The 17,395-nt window shown below is 46.0% G+C and overlaps 1 protein-coding gene and 1 long non-coding RNA gene across 6 annotated transcripts in view; one reads left to right on the top strand and one right to left on the bottom strand.

The window, feature by feature from the left end:
• The first annotated feature begins 941 nt into the window (after window positions 1–941).
• Window positions 942–17,395, top strand: part of HPS1 (HPS1 biogenesis of lysosomal organelles complex 3 subunit 1) — a 21,740-nt gene continuing 5,286 nt past the window's right edge. Inside the window, exons 1-13 of one of the 5 annotated variants that reach the window (XM_061636312.1) lie at window positions 942–1,393; window positions 3,061–3,177; window positions 3,866–4,003; window positions 7,729–7,871; window positions 8,588–8,696; window positions 9,422–9,582; window positions 9,840–9,954; window positions 13,226–13,318; window positions 13,608–13,677; window positions 14,090–14,157; window positions 15,786–15,953; window positions 16,029–16,208; window positions 16,465–16,532. In XM_061636312.1, coding sequence (XP_061492296.1) covers window positions 3,061–3,177; window positions 3,866–4,003; window positions 7,729–7,871; window positions 8,588–8,696; window positions 9,422–9,582; window positions 9,840–9,954; window positions 13,226–13,318; window positions 13,608–13,677; window positions 14,090–14,157; window positions 15,786–15,953; window positions 16,029–16,208; window positions 16,465–16,532 — 1,430 coding nt within the window. In that variant the 5' untranslated portion in view covers window positions 942–1,393. Of the gene's footprint in view, window positions 1,394–3,060; window positions 3,178–3,865; window positions 4,004–7,728; window positions 7,872–8,587; window positions 8,697–9,421; window positions 9,583–9,839; window positions 9,955–13,225; window positions 13,319–13,607; window positions 13,678–14,089; window positions 14,158–15,785; window positions 15,954–16,028; window positions 16,209–16,464; window positions 16,533–17,395 lie in introns of those variants that run through there. The other 4 variants (XM_061636314.1, XM_061636311.1, XM_061636313.1 and 1 more) reach the window with 4 other exon arrangements.
• LOC133389162 (uncharacterized) overlaps window positions 11,513–17,395 on the bottom strand; it is a 21,615-nt gene continuing 15,732 nt past the window's right edge. Inside the window, exons 2-3 of the long non-coding RNA XR_009764038.1 lie at window positions 14,374–14,457; window positions 11,513–11,636 (exon numbers count right to left, since the gene is read on the bottom strand). This is a non-coding gene — a long non-coding RNA (uncharacterized LOC133389162). The remainder of the gene's footprint in view (window positions 11,637–14,373; window positions 14,458–17,395) is intronic.

The raw sequence follows: 17,395 nt of genomic DNA, 5'->3' as shown, positions 1-17,395 counted from the left end.
CACTTGCTCTGCGTTAAATAGTCTTTGAAAGTATATCTTTCGTACCAGAGGATCCCCCCTTGGCAACAAATGCCTTCCTTTTTGAATCCATTTGTACTGATCACATCTCCAGTCATCTTTTTCTGGGTTTGTGGCCTTTGCAGCTATAGACAAACAGTTGCCCACATTTTGGCTTAGCAGCTGGGAGAGTTTTCCCTGCTACTGGGTTTTCCAAAATCTCAAGAGCTTCAAATGGTGAAAGTTGATTAAACTTACGCATGTATACTACACTCATGGCTTTTCTGCTGTAGGTAATGAGAGAAGACACTACTTGCTGCCACAGAGCCACCTCCACAGTACAAATATAGCATACCTGGGCTGCTGCCTTTTTGGTCTGAAAAAAGAAGGGATCATCCTGTCTCTGCAGAGACCAACAGATCTTATAGTGCCCCTAGTGGGAAGAAGAGTAAACTGCAGCTATTCTCTAGCACCAAAAGCTATCTGTAGTAGCATTCAACACTAGTATAGCTTACTACAAAAACCTTGCTAGGAAAGAAAAACAATGTACTATATTGTTTACAGTATTATAGCCCGGAACGGGTATTGGAATGTGGTTTGCATGGAAGTTTTGTGTCTTATTGCATGCATCCCATGTAGTCATGTGGGACTGGTGAATTTGGTGGGTTGGAACGCTGGGAAGTCGCCGTTCCGGGCTGTTCCATTCCGTTCCGGAGGGCATTTTGGTTGTTAAAGGGTTAATAAAATCCTATCGGAATGGTTTTTTGTTCCTAAATGTTGTTCTCAAGTGTCTCTAACACATCCCACTGTTTTTGGCATCAATTTCTTTTATTAAGGGCCCGTTCCGGCCTGTTGCGTTCCGTTCCGGCTTTTACACCGTCCCTATCCTCTTCCTCTTTCCCTCTCTGACCGTTCCCTGAAAGTCAAGGATGACTCCCTCCCGACGTGTTGACAGAGAGCCCCCACCCCGTCACTTCAAAGGCAAAGCGACGCGGTTCACCGAGCGGGCCAACCAGCCTCGAAGTTCTTCCAAGATATTTAGCCCAGGAGGAGTTTTCTTCTCCACTATCTGCCCCAGAGGCGACGACCCGTTCAAAGGAATGCTAGCAAAGCACCCCAAACAGCCCAGGGGGAGAGGGAGGAGGAGCTCTTGGGCCCTCCCTCCTCCGGGCGGAGCTGAGGCGGCGGCTGCTGACATATTTTTCCGGGAGGGAGTGATGCGCGCGCCTGACTGATGTTCACCTGAGCTGGATGGGAACGTCTTTGGGACAGGGTCGCCCCCACAGGCCACGCGGTTCCCGCCAGCTACTTTTGAGCCCAGGAGGCGGAGCTGGGAATTCGCCTCGTTCATTGTCGCACCCGGGCTTGCCTAGAGGCGTGTCTGTGGAAGGGGAAGGTAGGGCCGTCGGCGCGGGCTCTTCCTTGGCCTAGAAGTACCCCTTCCGTGGGAGAAGTGGCTGCGGGAACTTGTAACTGAGCATCTAGCTGGCTTTATTTTCCTCATTTGCTTCCTTTTCCTCCTCTCACTGCAGACAGTCGCCCTGCTTTGATTTCCGCTTTCCTTCCCCCACCCCAAGTTGAGGGGAGAGTTTAGTTTTGTTGCACTTGGGTTTTGAGAAGGATCTTGAATCAGCAGCCCTGGATACCTTACGACGGTTACTTAGAGAGCTTCCTTTCTGTTACTACCATAATAACCCAATTTCCTGTCTAGTAGAACAGTAGCCCATATTTTACACACTGCATCTTGCTGAGCTCTTCATAGGAACACAGGAAACTGATTTATAGCAAGTCAATCCGTTGGGTTCCATCCAGCTCAGTATTGTCTACACTGACTGGTAGCGGCTCTCCAGGGTTTCAGTCAGAGAGTCTTTCCCAGCCCTACTTGGAGATGCCAGGGATTGAACCTGGGACATTCTGCATCCTGCTGAGCCAGTAAGAACATGAAAGGAAATGGATGACCATCTTGCTCCTCCCCTGTATTTTATTTTTCTCATGTTTATACAATATGCATTTTTTAAAATGCCTTCCACTCTTTTTGTACCTACAAAAAACTGAAAACAAACATTTGTTCCAGCTGTCATATGGCAGAATAATGCCTGCGATATTGTGAGCAGTAGCACTGAGAAACAAACTTCCAAGACATGTAGCTTATGTATTTGTGGGGGAAGATGAGGACTGCCCAAAGAATGGCTGCCCTTCGAATTCATTCAAAATGCCACATGAGATTCGTAGCAAGCATCCTGAAAGGCAGGGACAGGCATTTCTCTGGAAGGGGACAAAACCTGAGGGGCAGGGCAGGGGAGCTGGTCAGTGTCTCCCATGCAGTGATGGCCCTCTGCTTTTACAAAGGCGCTTGCAAGTCTGTGTTCTGCTACTTCTCTTTCCCTGCTCTTTAAGAAAGGTTGCCTCCAGGCTGTCAGTACTTTGCAGGAAGTTTCACATACTGGAAATTTAGGTTTGCACAATTAAAGTGCTCTGTTGCCTTACATATTCACACACACACAAAAAGGCTATTTGTGGTAAGGAAAGTGATGAGCAAAGTGGGATGAATGAATGATTATATGGGAAGACAGAAAAACTGTGTGTAAGCAAATCAGGATGAATGCTCATTGTTGTATAACCTTCCCACAAACAAAATAAGGAGGAATGTTCAACAAAATCTGGACATAGTGTGCATAAGTTTTGTGCAAGCAAATCAGGATGAATGCCCCACTCAGGGGCTCCAAAAGTCCATTCTGCTTGGTCTTTGACATTTCCCTACCACCGCTCCATGATAAGCTGTCCCCTTCTTGTAGGAACGTTCTTTTACACTGTGCCTAGGGACGCATGCACACACTACTCTCCTGAGCTTGAAGGTGTGGCTCTGGAACAATAGTTTCCTCCCATAAAGTAGATGTAGTATGGTCCCAAGTTTGCTGCCTCGATCCACTCCCTTGCTCCTACCTCATACAAGAGGTGTCATATTTAAAGTTCCCTACATAGCTGGGGGCTTCTCCAGATGAGGCTCTGAGGCCCACATAACAACATGGGACATGAAGTATTAATATATATATTTATTTACAGATGAAGTGTGTACTGATTACCAGTGACGTTGCAGAAGTCCTGTTCTACTGGGCTGACCCAGATTTCATGGCAATTTTGCACCAGCGCTTTGGGGGCCATGATCAAGGTGGCGATAAGGTGAGGTTTAAAAAAAGGAAGGGAGGTGAGGGTGGACTGGAGTGAATGGATGCAAGACCACAGTGACAATGGTGCTATTGTGTTCAGTGCTGGGGAAGGAGAAAAGTTCCTGGAGTGATAAAACAGGTATACTGGAAGTATGTGTTTTATGTGTTTGCAAAAGCTTTGGGGCTTGTCTGAATAGGATCGGGGCCAGGGTTCCTGTTCTGGTTTTGCTTCTGTAATTGATTAGTGAACATTGTGATAACATTTTATGGATTCTATGTTTTAATTGTTTTCATTAGTATAATACCCAGAGAACCCAGGTTATTATACAACTAACAAATATAGTACAGAGTGCTTTTTCTATGACGGTACGTACTGGTACATTGCCGCCCTGGGCTTCTGCTGGGAGGAAGGCCGGGATATAGATCAAATAATAAATAAATAAACATCACGTCTTCTTTTCCTGTCCATTTTGTCTGCCACCCACAGTACTTTTATCAAGGCATGACTACTGGCACCTCTTTTTTTTTTAACCGAAAAAAGTTCTGATAATACATAAATGTAGCTGGGAGGGATTTTGCTGTTAGTCAGTCCAAGTGGATGCATGCACATGTGAATGGGAAGATATTTGGGTCAGAACTTAGCAGGGCACCATGACTGCTGTTTTGCGAGGAAATGCCTTGTCCCTCTTTTCTCTCTGCAGCCCCCTGCTTTGGAGGACACCATCAACACTTTGTTTGCCCCTATGATCATCTCCTGCACAACGCTCTTAGAGAAACTAGGGGACACATACACTTGCTTCTGTGCTGAAAATGGCAGACATCTCTATGTGTTACATATGGTAAATTCTCATAATGCTGTAAGATAGATGGAGGGCTCCTAATGAGGGGTGGGGGGAAATGCTGTCCTGCTTGTGCCAATCTTAGACAGAGGATGAGCATAAAAGTCAATGGGAGTGTAGTGGACAGAATGTTGATTTTATTTATTTATTTAACAAAATGTATATACTGCTTGGTTGTGAAAAGCCTCCAAGTGGTTTACAAGAAACATTAAAATTGTAAATAAAAACAGTTAAAAACAAGTAATTAAAAACAACAGTAGATTAAAGACATTAAAACACATCAGCATCTATGTGTCTGGATGGGCTTGTTTAAACAGAAATGTTTTAAGCAGGTGCTGAAAAGAATACAGCGAAGGCACCTGCCTCGTGTCAATAGGCAGGGAGTTCCAAAGTGTAGGTGCTGCCACACTAAAGATCCATTTCTTACAAATGCAGAACTAGTATTATGTGGCACCTGTAACAGTGCCAGTTCCACAGATCAAAGTGATCAAATGGGCCCATATGAGGTAAGGTAGTCCTGCAAGTAAACTGGTCCCAACCTGTTAAGGGATTTATATACCAATAGTAAGAGTTGAACTTGGCCTGGTAACAAATAGACAACCACAGATCTCTGAGCAGTGGTGTTGTATGCTGACAGGTCTCACTCGCATCAGCAATCTGGCTGCTACATTCTGTACTAATTGCAGTTTCCAGGTCAAGTGCAAGGGAAGCCCCACATAAAGTGCTTTGCAGTAATCCAGTCTTGAGGTCACCAGTGCCTGAATTACTGTGACCAAGCAGTCTCAGTCCAGGAACAGCTGTGGTTGTCATACCAAGTGCAGCTGATGAAAGACACTTCTAGCCACTAAGGTTACCTGAGCCTCCAGTGACAAAGCTGGGTCCAGAAGCACCCCAAGATTGTGTACCTGCTACTTCAGAGAAGTGCAACCAATTTCTTGGAGATGGGGAGCATTCACTTACAGTGCTCCTTCTTGCCAAGATTCAACATCAGCTTATTTTTCCTCATCCATCCCACCACTAAGTCCAAGCAGTGGTCCAGGGCCCATGTGGCCTCTCCTTATTCAGACGTTATGGAGAAACAGAGCTGAGTGTCATCAGTATACTGATGGCACCTTGCTCCAAGATCTAATGACCACTACCAGCAGCTTCATATAGATATTAAATAGTGTTGAGGATAAAATAATGCCCTGTGGCACCTCATAGTGTAGCTGCCAGGGGTTCAAAAAGCACTCTCCGAGTGCTACTCCCTGGAATCGATCCCATAGATAGGACCAGAACCACTGTAACATGGTGCCTTCAATTCCTATTCCACGGAGCCAGTCCAGGAGGATACCATGGTCAATAGAATAGAAAGCCACAGAGAAATCAAGAAGCAGGAGCAAGGTCACACTCCTCTTGTCCTGCTCTCTGTAAAGGTCATCCATCAGGGTGATGAATGCACAAGTCTCAAATCCCTTCTTATACTCTTACTTGGTTGTCTCAGAGGGTCATCAGGCAGGAATGGGTCTCCCTGATCCTAGTCGAGACCTCTAGTCATTGCGTCATTTTGGTTCTTGATGAGGTCACACAGGGACAAAGTGCAAAGCAGGGGTGTGGCCCTCCAGGAGTTGGACTTCAGCTCCCATCAGCCTCAACCAGTATGGTCAATAATCAGGGATGATGGGTGCTGTAGTCCAACAAGATCTGGAGGGCCACAGGTTCCCCAACCCTGCTATAAAGAGAATGAGAGGGATTGTACAGCACTTCTTAATCTGAAAATGCTACAGACATTAAATTGAGACCTTGTGGTGGTTGTGGATAATGAAGATGTTAACCTAGTATATGGCAGGTGTGAAAAAGGCAAATTCCATGTTTGGTTTTATTAGGAAAGGGAATGAAAATCAAACTGCCAAAAACATAATGCTTTTAAGCAAATCTGTGGTGCAACCGCACTTAGAATAGTGTGTACCGTTCTGGTCGCCACTCTTCAAAAAGGATGTAGAACTGGAAAAGGATCAGAAAAGGGCAATCAAAATGTTGAAGAGTGTAGAGCAACTTCTTTATGAGGAAAGTGCACAGCATTTGGGACTTTTTAGTTTAGAAAAATGGCGAGTAAGGGAGAACATGATAGAAATATATAATACTATGCATGGTGTGGATAGGGAGATGTTTTTCTCCATCTCTCATAACACTAGAAAATGTGGACATCCAATGGAGCTGAATACTGGAAGATTCAGGATAGATAAAGGAAAGTACTTCACACAGCATGTAGCTAAGCTATAGAACCCGCTCCCAGAGGAGGTAGTGATAGCCTCCAACTTGGATGGCTTTAAAAGAGAATTAAACAAATTCATGGAGTATAAGGCTATCAATGGCTACTAGACACGATGGTTATATTCTTCCTCCACCGTTTGAGGCAGTATATCTGTCAATACCAGCTTGTGGGAATCATATGCAGGGAGAATGCTGGCTTGCCCTCAGGTCCTGCTTGCAAGTTTCCATGATTATCACATGGCATGAGAACAGGATGCCAGACTAGAGAGGCCTTTGGCCTGATCCAGCAGAGTCTTTTAATGTTTATAAATAATGATATTTATTTTAATTTTAAACATTTTTACCCTACTTTTTTGTCTCCCAAAAAAGGCCCTCAAAGTAGTTTCCAACTTAAAATAATAACAGTAATGACACATCAGGCATTGGTTGAGGAAGACTGTCCATTTGTTCTAGAATGGATGGTCTACATGGGGAAGCCTTGTACCAACTGAGCCTGTAAACAACTTTATTCAAACAGGTTCGTAAGTCATCTTGAAGGAAAGTGGGATATAAATCTGTCCAATAAATAAGCACCAGGATTAGCTCATTCTGAGACGTATCTGAGCTAGTTTTCTGGGGACGTTTGGTTGAGGGGCAGCCCTCAGTTAGGACCCAGATTGCAGGTAGTAGTGGATTAGGATGTAGATTTGAAGGATTTATAGCAGATCTCTGTGTTTTTCTTCTTCCTGCTACTTCTTAGTTTCTTTATTTGACTGGTGTACCTATACTTTTTCCTCCAAATAAACATTCGTAACAGGCCTGCGTAATTTGTGAATCACCAAACTGAATCACCTCAGCAGGCATATATTGTGGCCTGGCCACTGCTTGATAACTCTAAAAAGGTTCAGATGACACCTTCCCTTCTCTCTCTCTCTCTCTCTGTCTCTCTCTCTCTCACACACACACACTCACATGAGAGTGAGTGAGTGAGTGTGCATGTGGGCTGCCAAAAATGCATGAAGTAGCCATGGGCTCCACACTGTCCAGCCATTTGATTCTGTTGTCAAGGAGCTCTACATGTGTGCTGATGTATGCATGTAGAGCTTCTGTGCAAGGAATAGAGCCCATTCATATGCCAGCCAACATGTAGAGATGGGACATGGCGGCGGCAGCAGCTGCTTGCATCAGCATCGGTGGGTGGGGTTAGGCAATGCAGCCCTGCAATCCCTCTCGCATATTCTTTCTGTGGTGTGGGTCATCCAAGCCCCACTTCTCTGTTCTTGCAGTCCCAGGTAGGCAGCGGCTTAATAGTTTACATTCTGCAGATCTGTTTTATTAAAACAAACACCTTAAAATGCATCAGGATTTGGGGAGCATTTAACAAAGCAGACTTAATAAGGTTTTGATAGTTTCAAGATAAATTTACATTAGTGTCATGTTGTCTTTCATCTTTCTTGTAATGACTGATAGCAATCCTCTTGTTGCTTCTACAGTTTGGTGAGTTGCTCTACATTGCCATGAATGGCGATGGCTCCGAGAGTGAGGATGACTTGCGCCGTAAGCTCTATGTGCTCTGGAGACTGGCTGAGGCTCACTTTGGACTAGTCACACTTGACAGCCACCTCTTCCGCAGGGAGTGAGTTATCATGCCAAAGTGGTGGATTTCTACTTTCTTTCCTCCTAGTAATGATCTTGTTTTCCTCCATCTCTAGATGGGATGTTTTGTTCACAACTGTTGGGACCTGCTTTCTGCTTGGGCTCTCATAAATCTAAAGCCCCAATGCACTGAGCCACATGAGAGCAGCTTCTGCACAGCTGGTGCATGTACGTGGCTATGATAAAATACTGCTGATTGCATGGGTTTTTGTTAACTTGCTTGGCACATTACCAAGAGGAAAGGTGCTGCTTGGGAAAACTCCATGCCACAAGCCTGCCTATGCAGAACTGGTATTCTTGCATGCTGTGTAGATGCATAGTACAGATTATTTTCATATGGTTTGGTATATACATGAAAAGAGCCTGAGGCAACATAGTCTGCCTTGCCTAAAATTCATGAAATAGCCATAGCACAGTGGCAGCTGTTTGGGGGCTTATTGGTGCACTCTGAACAGCGCCTGTGTCCTACTCTTGGGTTCTTTAAAGGGGGTTACACAGGTGAGTTACAACCAATGAGAGATTAATCATATGGCCTCTTCCATTCGAGACAGATAGCTGACTTTGCCCTGGGTGCAGTCTAAGTCTGAGCAGGAGGGAGGATTTCTCTATGGGTCTTGGAGGTGGCAAAGAGGATAATCAGCCTTCTGTTGAATCCTGGGCAACATTCCACTGATTTTGTGGGTTTCTGTTTTGTAGGCTGCGCCCAGTGGATTCTGAGCAACGTGCTCACATCTGGGGACTGTTTCAGAGCCTGCTGCAGACTCATCACCAGCTCCGCCAGGATGACCAAAGCTTTGCTATAGAGGTAAAGTGGAGTGGGGTGGTTTTAGGGGTTACTGGAATGAAGGTAGACATGCATCATTCTCTTGGGTAGTCAAGGATGTAGCAAGACAAGACAAGTGTCTGTTGCACTCTGGAACAGAGATGGGAAGCTTTTTCACCCCAAGGGCAACGTTTCAGGGGCCACATGCAAGTAGTAGTCCAAAAGCTAAACGTGGGCAGGGCCAGAGGCAAACGTGGGTGGAGCAATGGATGTCACTCTTACCTTTGTCAAGTAGCTGTACATTCCAGCCACATAAAAGCCAGAGGCTTCTACATACCCTCAACATCTCTCCATCCAGGCAAGCGAGAGGCATTGTCAGTGTTCAAGGACACATTGCAGCCAGGCAAAAGTACTTGAACAGGGTGTGGAGCAGGGCCAATGAGGGAGTGGTCTGGGGAGGGATGTGGTTTGGGAAGAGTCCCGAGGGCTGCCTTTTGGGTCCTGGCCTAAAGATTCCCACTCCTGCACTAGAGGAAAGGAGGGTAGTGTTGTAGAATTCTGCACTGCTTCACCTTCAGGCCTGGAAGGGAATGTGTCTCCTGAATTTGCCTGGACTGATGGTGCTGGGGGAAGGGGCTTTTCCCCTGTGCCTCATGATAGGAGCTGCCTGGGCCCTGCATAAAGGATCCTAAGCCCTGGGGTGAGAGGTGGAGGGGTGAGGGAAGACCTTGTCTGGTAGATCTCTTCCTCTACCCAATCTTCTTCAGGCTGTGGAGCGACTGATCCACCCGCAGCTGTGTGAACAGTGCATTGAATTCCTGGAACACCAAGTTGTGCAGCACATCAATGGCAGCACAGAGCGCGCTGGGCAAGAAGTAGTGCATGCCTTCCTGCTCGTACACACCAAGCTACTCGCCTTTTACTCCAGGTAAAAGCCCAGTTCCACTTAGCCATCTGCTCATCCTCCCCTAATGCAAGTTCCTCTCTGGCCAACACAGCACTCTCCATTTCACACATTGTCTCCTTTGAAACTCCCCACTTCTTCTTCATTGCTAGCCTGACCACCCTATGTCTCTGGTCCTCCTTCCTCGTCCCCTAGAAGGCTATTCCCACCTTCCTATATGTGGCTTCCCTAATAGATGGCTGTATTTTTATGTGTTCCTTTTTTGTAACCTTCTTCCCTAGCCGGAATGCAAGCTCTCTGCGACCTGCAGACTTGCTCACACTCCTCCTGATTGTGCAAGATCTGTATCCCAGCACCACTTCTGAGGAGCAGCCTGCCTGCCAGATACCTTCCCAGGTGGGGAAGGGACTAATTCATATTAGGGGCTCTATACTTGGTGGGAGGGGGGTTGTTATCTGATAACTGAACTGCCTTGAGTTGGACTGGGCTCTGTAGAGGTAGACATAAGTGGGATTCTGGGAGCTAGGTAGCACCTCTCCCTCTCCCCAGTTATGGAACTCTCTTCCAGCTGAATGGCACTCATCCCTACAATACAGGCCTTGAAGCAGGCATTGGAAACACATATCTTTTTAGATATCTTTCCTCTAAGAGACATGGTGGCTTCAGGGCTTTGGTAAAATTACTGAATTCTTTCAATTGTGTATCTGCCTATGATTTTCCATCCTACTGCAGCTGATGTTTTTAAATGCAATTTATTTTTGTGTGTGTAAGCTGCCTTGTGAGGGCTATGACTAAAGAGGCAAGCTTAAAATATTTAAATACAAATTATACAGCCATGAGAGTGGTTGTATACTAGAGCCAGCATGGATTTTTCACATTCTGCAATGTTAAATTGAAAATACCCCCTTCCCATTCTGATGCTTCCCATATGCTCATTTGAAAACAAAACCTTACAAAACTTAAGAGTCCTGAACTCAGAAACGCTTGCTTAACAACCCTGTAAATTTTCATGGCGATCAACAAAACAGAAAGAGTCGAGAGTTCAAAGTCTAAAGAGAGAGAGAATAACCCAGAGCCCTTTTGGACTTTTTTCTCTCAGAGTTCTCATAATCGCTGACCTTCATCTTCTGCAGTTTAAAAAATGCCTGGCTGATTTTTAATTAATTTAATAAATTTTGGCTTGAACTCAATGATATTGTTGGGCATGTTCAGTAAGAACCAACTGTCAGTGTTCTAAAAGTAAGACTCCCAGCTGCTTGGTTTGGCTAATCAGGGCCACACCCACACCAGACTTTGATTTCACGTGAGACAGTCATGGCTTCCGTCAGAGAATCCTGGGAAGTGTAGTTTGTGAAGGGTGCTGAGAGGAGACTCCTGTTCCCCTGAGAGAGCTCCAGTGGCCAGACTGGTTTAACAGTCAGCCACTCTGATTGAAGGGTTGTGAGGGGAACAGGGCGTCTCCTAGCAACTCTTAGCACCCTTCACTAACTACACTTCCCAGCATTCTTTGAGAGAAGCCTGGACTGTCTAAAGTGAAATAAAGGTCTGGTGTGGATGTGGCCAGGGACACCTTTGATTTAAATTTGGGTGGGAGACTACACGTGCCTGCTGTAGAATAAAAAGCTGGGGGAAACCCTGAAAAGCAATGATACTGTTCACAGTGTTTTCCTTTTGGAAAGGAAAGGGGCTTCCCCTCTGCCCAGTGCCAACCCATCCAATCTCATCCCCTCCCCTCCTTCCCCTCCCCCAGGTCAGTGTTGGACTATGACCTGGGAGACACAGGGCTGTGGAGTCAGTACCCCTTTGACTCCGACTCCTCTATTTTTCCACTGTCCGACTCCGACTCCAACTCTTCTATTTTTCTACTGTCCGACTCTGACTCCACCCAAAATTGCTTCTTGTCAATCAAAATTTATTTGGAAGTCAGAATCAGTACATTTCTACCGACTCCACCCAAAATTGCTTCCGACTCCACGACTCCGACTCCACAGCCCTGCCCATACAGCCATGAAGCTCACTGGGTGACCTTGGGCCAGTCACTGCCTCTCAGCCTCAGAGGAAAGCAATGGTAAAACCACCTGTGAATACAGTTTACCATGAAAACCTATTCATAGGGTCACCATAAGTCTGGATCAACTTGAAGGCAGTCCATTTCCATTTTCAAACATGATTGCACAGAAATAAATCCCATTGAACTCAAAAAGTATGCAACTGATCCACCCTCCCTTCTCCTTCTTATCTCCTACCTCTTGCCTCTTCCTTTCCCTCCAATCTCCTCCCCTTCAATCCCCTCCTTCCTTCCTCCTCCCCCTCCCTCCCCCATGGTCAGTTTTACCTATCTTAAGCATGATTGCACGGGAGTAAATACCATTGAACTCAATAAGCATGCAAATTATCAAACCTGCCCTCCCCTGCCTCTTCCTTTGCCCCTCCCCCTCCAATCCCCTCCTTCCCCCTCCTCTCCCTTGCTCCTCCCCTCTCTTCTTCCTCATGATTGCACAGGAGTAAATCCCACTGAACTCAATAAACATGCAAATGATCAAACCTGTCCTCCTCCCCTCCCCCTCCTTCCTGCTCCCCTCCCCCTCTGCCCTTCCTTTCCTCCCTCTTCCTCTTCCCCTCTTCCCCATCCCCTGTGGTCAGTTTCACCTATCCTAAACATGATTGCAGGGGAGTAAATCCCACTGAACTCAATAACCATGCAAATGATCAATCCATTCTCAGTAAGCTTGCACAGGATCCCATTTCTTACCTCCTGGATTAAAAAGCAGAGAAATTCACTAATAGGCAAAAAACCTTGTGGTTTAAGAACGCACGTATAGCCCACAGATATTTCTATCTAAGAAGCAGGGAAATTGGGCAGCTATAGTGAATGCACCAGGGGAGCGGGAGACCTGACCTCCTCTCTGAAATATTGGACTACCCTACAAATTTGTCAAAATGCAAACACAATTTGGGTTGGTCTTTCACAGTCCAATCCACTTCCTGTGTAGCTTGGAAGAATTTGGTAACATGTCCCTGCTTTTTATAGATTCCTGAATAGCTGAACCTCACTGGGAATCATTGTGGAGTAGTGGTTAGAGAATGCAGGTTAAGATTCCCACTGAGTGACCTTGACTCGGACTCTCTCTCTCTCTCTCTCTCTCTCTCAGCCTAACCTTCCTCACAGGATAAAATGGTGATGGAGGTGAGAGATCCCTATATGCCAGTTTGGGCTCCTTGTAGGAAGGCAGCAATAGCTCTCATTACCGCCATTTTAATTTCGCATATGTCCAGAGCATTGTGGGAAACTGAAAAGATAGATCAGCAAAGGTTCTTTGTCCATTTTTAGTGGAACTCATATACTTTTAAAAAAAAATTCTGGTCTGCATATGGATAATTTCATTGAGCTCAGTTTTAGCAAATATTTGTCTGTTGCTGTTACTTTAAGCTTAATATTTTTGTTACTGCTTTATGCTATTTTATTAGTTAATTAATTAGTTAATTGCATGCTATAAAGGTATGAGGCTGCAAGCTGTTTGGGCAGATACCCTGAAAGGCAAGATAGATATCAATAAAATAAAATGAATTAAAAAAAGAGGAGGGAGAGAGCAGGGTAGGCATTGGTAGTAGACCATGGCAGCTGCCCAAAGATAGCTCATGTTGATACTGGGCCTGTCTTTTTCAGTCTGCAGAGGATGAGCCAAGTCTTCAGAAGCTCCAAAGCAGTGAGAGTATCCCAATGAACAGCCCTTGTTCCCATGGATCTTCCCAAGAACAGGTGAATATCGGCTTGGCTTTGGTATTGCCATCCAAAAGGCCTAACTGGGTTTTCAGGACTTTTTGGTTGCTCAGGATTTGGGTTGTAGAGTGGGCTTTAGAGCCTGAAGGGAGGGGGAGACTAAGGCATTGCAGTGGCGATATGGGATCCATTCTTTGCCAGGACTGGTTAATCCCATAATTGTCCTACTGGGATCCCAGAGGAGAACCAATTTTGGCAGATGGGTTGGGGCCAGCTTGGGCTCTTGCTGAGTCGGTTCCCTTCCACACACCCTTACACCCTCCCTCAGGTAGCAGATGATCTCTCTGTGCCCGAGGAGTTCTACACCCCCAAGGCTTCTCCTAGCCAAGAGAGTACAGGTGAGTTTTGGGCCAGTATGGAGGAGGCTGAGGAGAGGGTGTGGGTGTGGAAGGTACACGCTCTTGTAGGTCTGGGGAGGGTTGGAATGAAAAGAAGGGGTGGCGTGCACATTAGCTGGCTTAAGCAAGTTGGTGGTTGTGTGGAAACTTCATTTCCGCCCTCCCATTTTTGAGATAAGCAGAGCTCAGCTGGTTTGCTGGCATTTAAAAAGCATACAAGTGTGGCTTATAAAGAGAATTCTTACAACTTCTGCCAGGAAGATGGGGTTAACTGTAGGTGTTGCCCCACCTAGGAGGTGGTTGGATGATAATGATACTCCAAATCTTCTGTTAGTTGCTGTTAACTGTCACCTATCCCTTCCCACTCTTGGTGCTGGGGGTATCTGGTTTCTCTTTTCTCTGTTGCCTGAAGGAAGTGCTGCCTGGGCTGATGGTGTGGACTTTCAGGGTGAGGGGGAGATGAATTCTGCTGGCATCCAGGTAAGTGCTTAGGCTAGGGATCAAGGGTCCAAATCTTTCTGCTGGGTCATCTGCTGTCTCTCCATTCTCTTTTGGGTCTGTCTATTTTTATTATCGTTATTGCTATCTGCATCTTCTTTTGCCACACACACCTTTCTTGTAGCCAGACCACATTGACCTTCATCAGTTTTCCTCCCCACCTTTGCCCCCATGGCTTTTTGTGAGCATCATACTTACAATTTTGCAGTAGACTTGTGGTGCTGTCCCCCACAGATGGGAAAATGAATGAAAGCTACTTCCTCAGACTGTGCAAAGCACCACCTGTGACAATGTGAAACTCTGATCATGAAAGCTGGACAAAAAAGAGGAGCCATTCAACAAAGGGAGAGTTTAAAGGGCTGGTATAGGTTCCAAGGCAGCAGTAATTCAGGATCCCCTGTGATAACCCTTCCTAGTTTGCATGAGAGATGTGCATAATGATACTCGCATGTTTTTCTTTTGCTTTACTTCTATGCTTTCCAGCACTATGGATCCTGTGGTAACCATTTACACCTTTTTGCAAAACCATTAACATACCATAAATGCATCATCTAATCATCCTCATAGCTTCATTATAATTGTATATAAAGTGCACTGAACCACACTGTAGTAAAGTTAACATTCCCTATATTGGCAAACTAGGGTGTGTGGGGGTGGTGTGACCTTGGGGCTTAAATAAAGGAAGAAGAATGAGCAAGAGAGAGTCTAGAGATCTCCTATGCTTGCAGGAAAAGGGTTGGAACAACTCTTTCCCTCCCTCCCCATACACGCCTGAAAAACTGGCAGGGACACAGCGCTATACATGGGTGCTCTCCCCTTATACTACCAGGGGAATCCCAATGGAGAGAGCTAAATGCAGGTACAAGCAGTTAGCTAGCTGGGATTGGGAGTTAGTCATGCTGGGAGCTGGGATTGGGAGTTAGACATGCTGGGAGCTGGGATTGGGAGTTAGACATGCTGGGAGCTGGGATTGGGAGTTAGACTTGGGGTCCAATGACAGGGAAGAGAATTGAGTTCAGAAGACATATGTCTGTGATGCATGTCCTCAGACCTTAATCGCCGCCGCCCCCAAGCATGCAGGATCCCTTCAGCAGTGAAGGGGGCTCTGCCCTGGACAGAGAATTAGGCTCTGAGGATGCATGCTCTGTGACTGCATGTCCTCTGAGCCCAGTTCCTTAAGCCAGGAATAGATAACCTGTGGCCCTCCAGGTGTTGCTCAACTGTAATTCTCATCACCCCTTCCTGTTGGCCATGCCGGCTGGGGCTGATGAAAGTTATTATTGTCCAAGGACATCTGGAAGGACACAAGTTCTTCACCCTTGCTTTAAGCTGCAAGGAGGACTGCCCCTTCTTAGCTTAAAGGATAGTGAGGGGAGGGTGATTGACCTTGGAGAACTCTTCCTCTGGGCCCAAATTTCCTCCCCAAGTCCTTCACTTGTGAAATTGACAGTCTCTACATGTTTCATAAAAGTGCCAGTAGATGGAGCCATTGCTTCATTTTCCTGTTAAAGGATCAGCTGCTTGCATGAAGGATTCCTAGACACTCATCCAATTATGTTGTACAGCTGCTTAGATCCTAATTTCATGACCACTGCATGCTATCTCCCTAGATGGCTGAGGATTCACTGCAGTTCCTGGGGCCTCCCACACCAGCAGGTACCAACCCACGAAGAATTTTTCTGGATACCAACATGAAGGAAGGCTACTGTCCTATGATGCCCCACATGATGCACTGTCTTCCCCTCTGGCCAGGGATCTCACTGGTGCTCCTCACTAAGGTGAGCTTGCTCCTTTGAGCACAATGTCATATCCACCAAGCCTGGATCTTGCTGAATGTCTTCTCTGCCCTGCAGAACCCCAGTTCCCATGTGGCACTTTCCCTCTACCAGCTGCTGGATGGATTTCTGGTGCTGGAGAAGAAACTGAGAGATAGGCAGGAGAATAAGCAACCTCTGCGTTCTCAGCCATTCCTCTTGGAACTCCGACATCGAATGGACAAGTTTGTCAAGAAGCTGGGTGGGCAAGAGCCACAGGTGAGAATTGGCCATCTTACACTGGAGCTGTCTGGACTTCTCCACTTCCCCAAGGCACCCTGCTACATAGCTGAGAGGGGATGGGTGATATTGTGGCAGGCAGGAGCAACTGCCAACACTCCCAGGAACAGGCATGAGTTTATGGGATGAGTTCCCCACTTACAAGAGCAGGAAGGGAAATAAGATAAGACCAGGACCTGCAAAGAGGTGAAACAATGCTGCCCCTTGGTGGTGCAACCCTGTCTTCCTGTCTCAGTTGCAGAATGCCTGGCTGGAATTCAAGAACAGAGCTTTCTCTCGAAACGAGTCTGTGAATTTCTGCGAGTGAGTATTGACAGGGCTGGATGGGAGATTAGAATACAGATTGGGGTAAGAACTGGTGTGGTGGGGGCTTGGGGACTGCTTAATCTTAAGAAATACCTTCCTGTATCATTCTCATATCATGCCCAGGAGCCAGTGTGGTGTAGTGGTGTTGGACAGTGACCAGGGAGACCAGGTTCAGATCTTCCACATAACAGCAGACTCACTAGGTGACCTTGGGCCAGTTACTATATCTTACCTTAATCTACCTCATAGGATTGTTGTGAGGATAAAATAGAAAGATGGGGGGGAGCCATGCATTTTACCTTGAGCTTCTTGGAGGGAAAAAGAGATACAAATATAGTACTAATGAAATAAGTGGAGAGTACTTTGTGAAGGTACATAAAGCTTGAGGCCCTTTTGGATTGTGAGTGCTGTAGTAATGGAACAAGAAAGCCGATGGTTAAACAGCTGTAAGGCAAGGAGAACATTCCTGGTCCTGTGTTGCTCACCCTGCTATATCTGAGCAAGGAATAGACTCCTTTGCTGTCTGGTTTGATTTGGGGCACGGTGTGTGTGTTTATCTTTTATAACGGCTATGAGACATGGTTGCAGGCAAATTTGGAAGGGCAAAAATATGAGATAAAAATTGCAACCAATTTACCAAAAAAGCATATTATGTAGACCTCCTGGGACTGTACCACTTAGAATGTGTGATTAAAATCTCCCTTGTGTGTGTACCAACAAAGCTTCCCCTGCACCTAGTAAACAGCACATCAGAAAGAAGGGTTCGCTTCAGGGCCTTCTTCCTGACATGCTGCTACAGTATTAGCCTAATTGGTAGCTGAAGGGGAAAGGTTTGGGGTGCATTTGAAAAAGCGGCTTGA

This window comes from Rhineura floridana, chromosome 7 (assembly GCF_030035675.1).
Source record: "Rhineura floridana isolate rRhiFlo1 chromosome 7, rRhiFlo1.hap2, whole genome shotgun sequence".
Classification (NCBI taxonomy): domain Eukaryota; kingdom Metazoa; phylum Chordata; class Lepidosauria; order Squamata; family Rhineuridae; genus Rhineura; species Rhineura floridana.
This window is presented reverse-complemented; position numbering and strand designations above follow the sequence as displayed.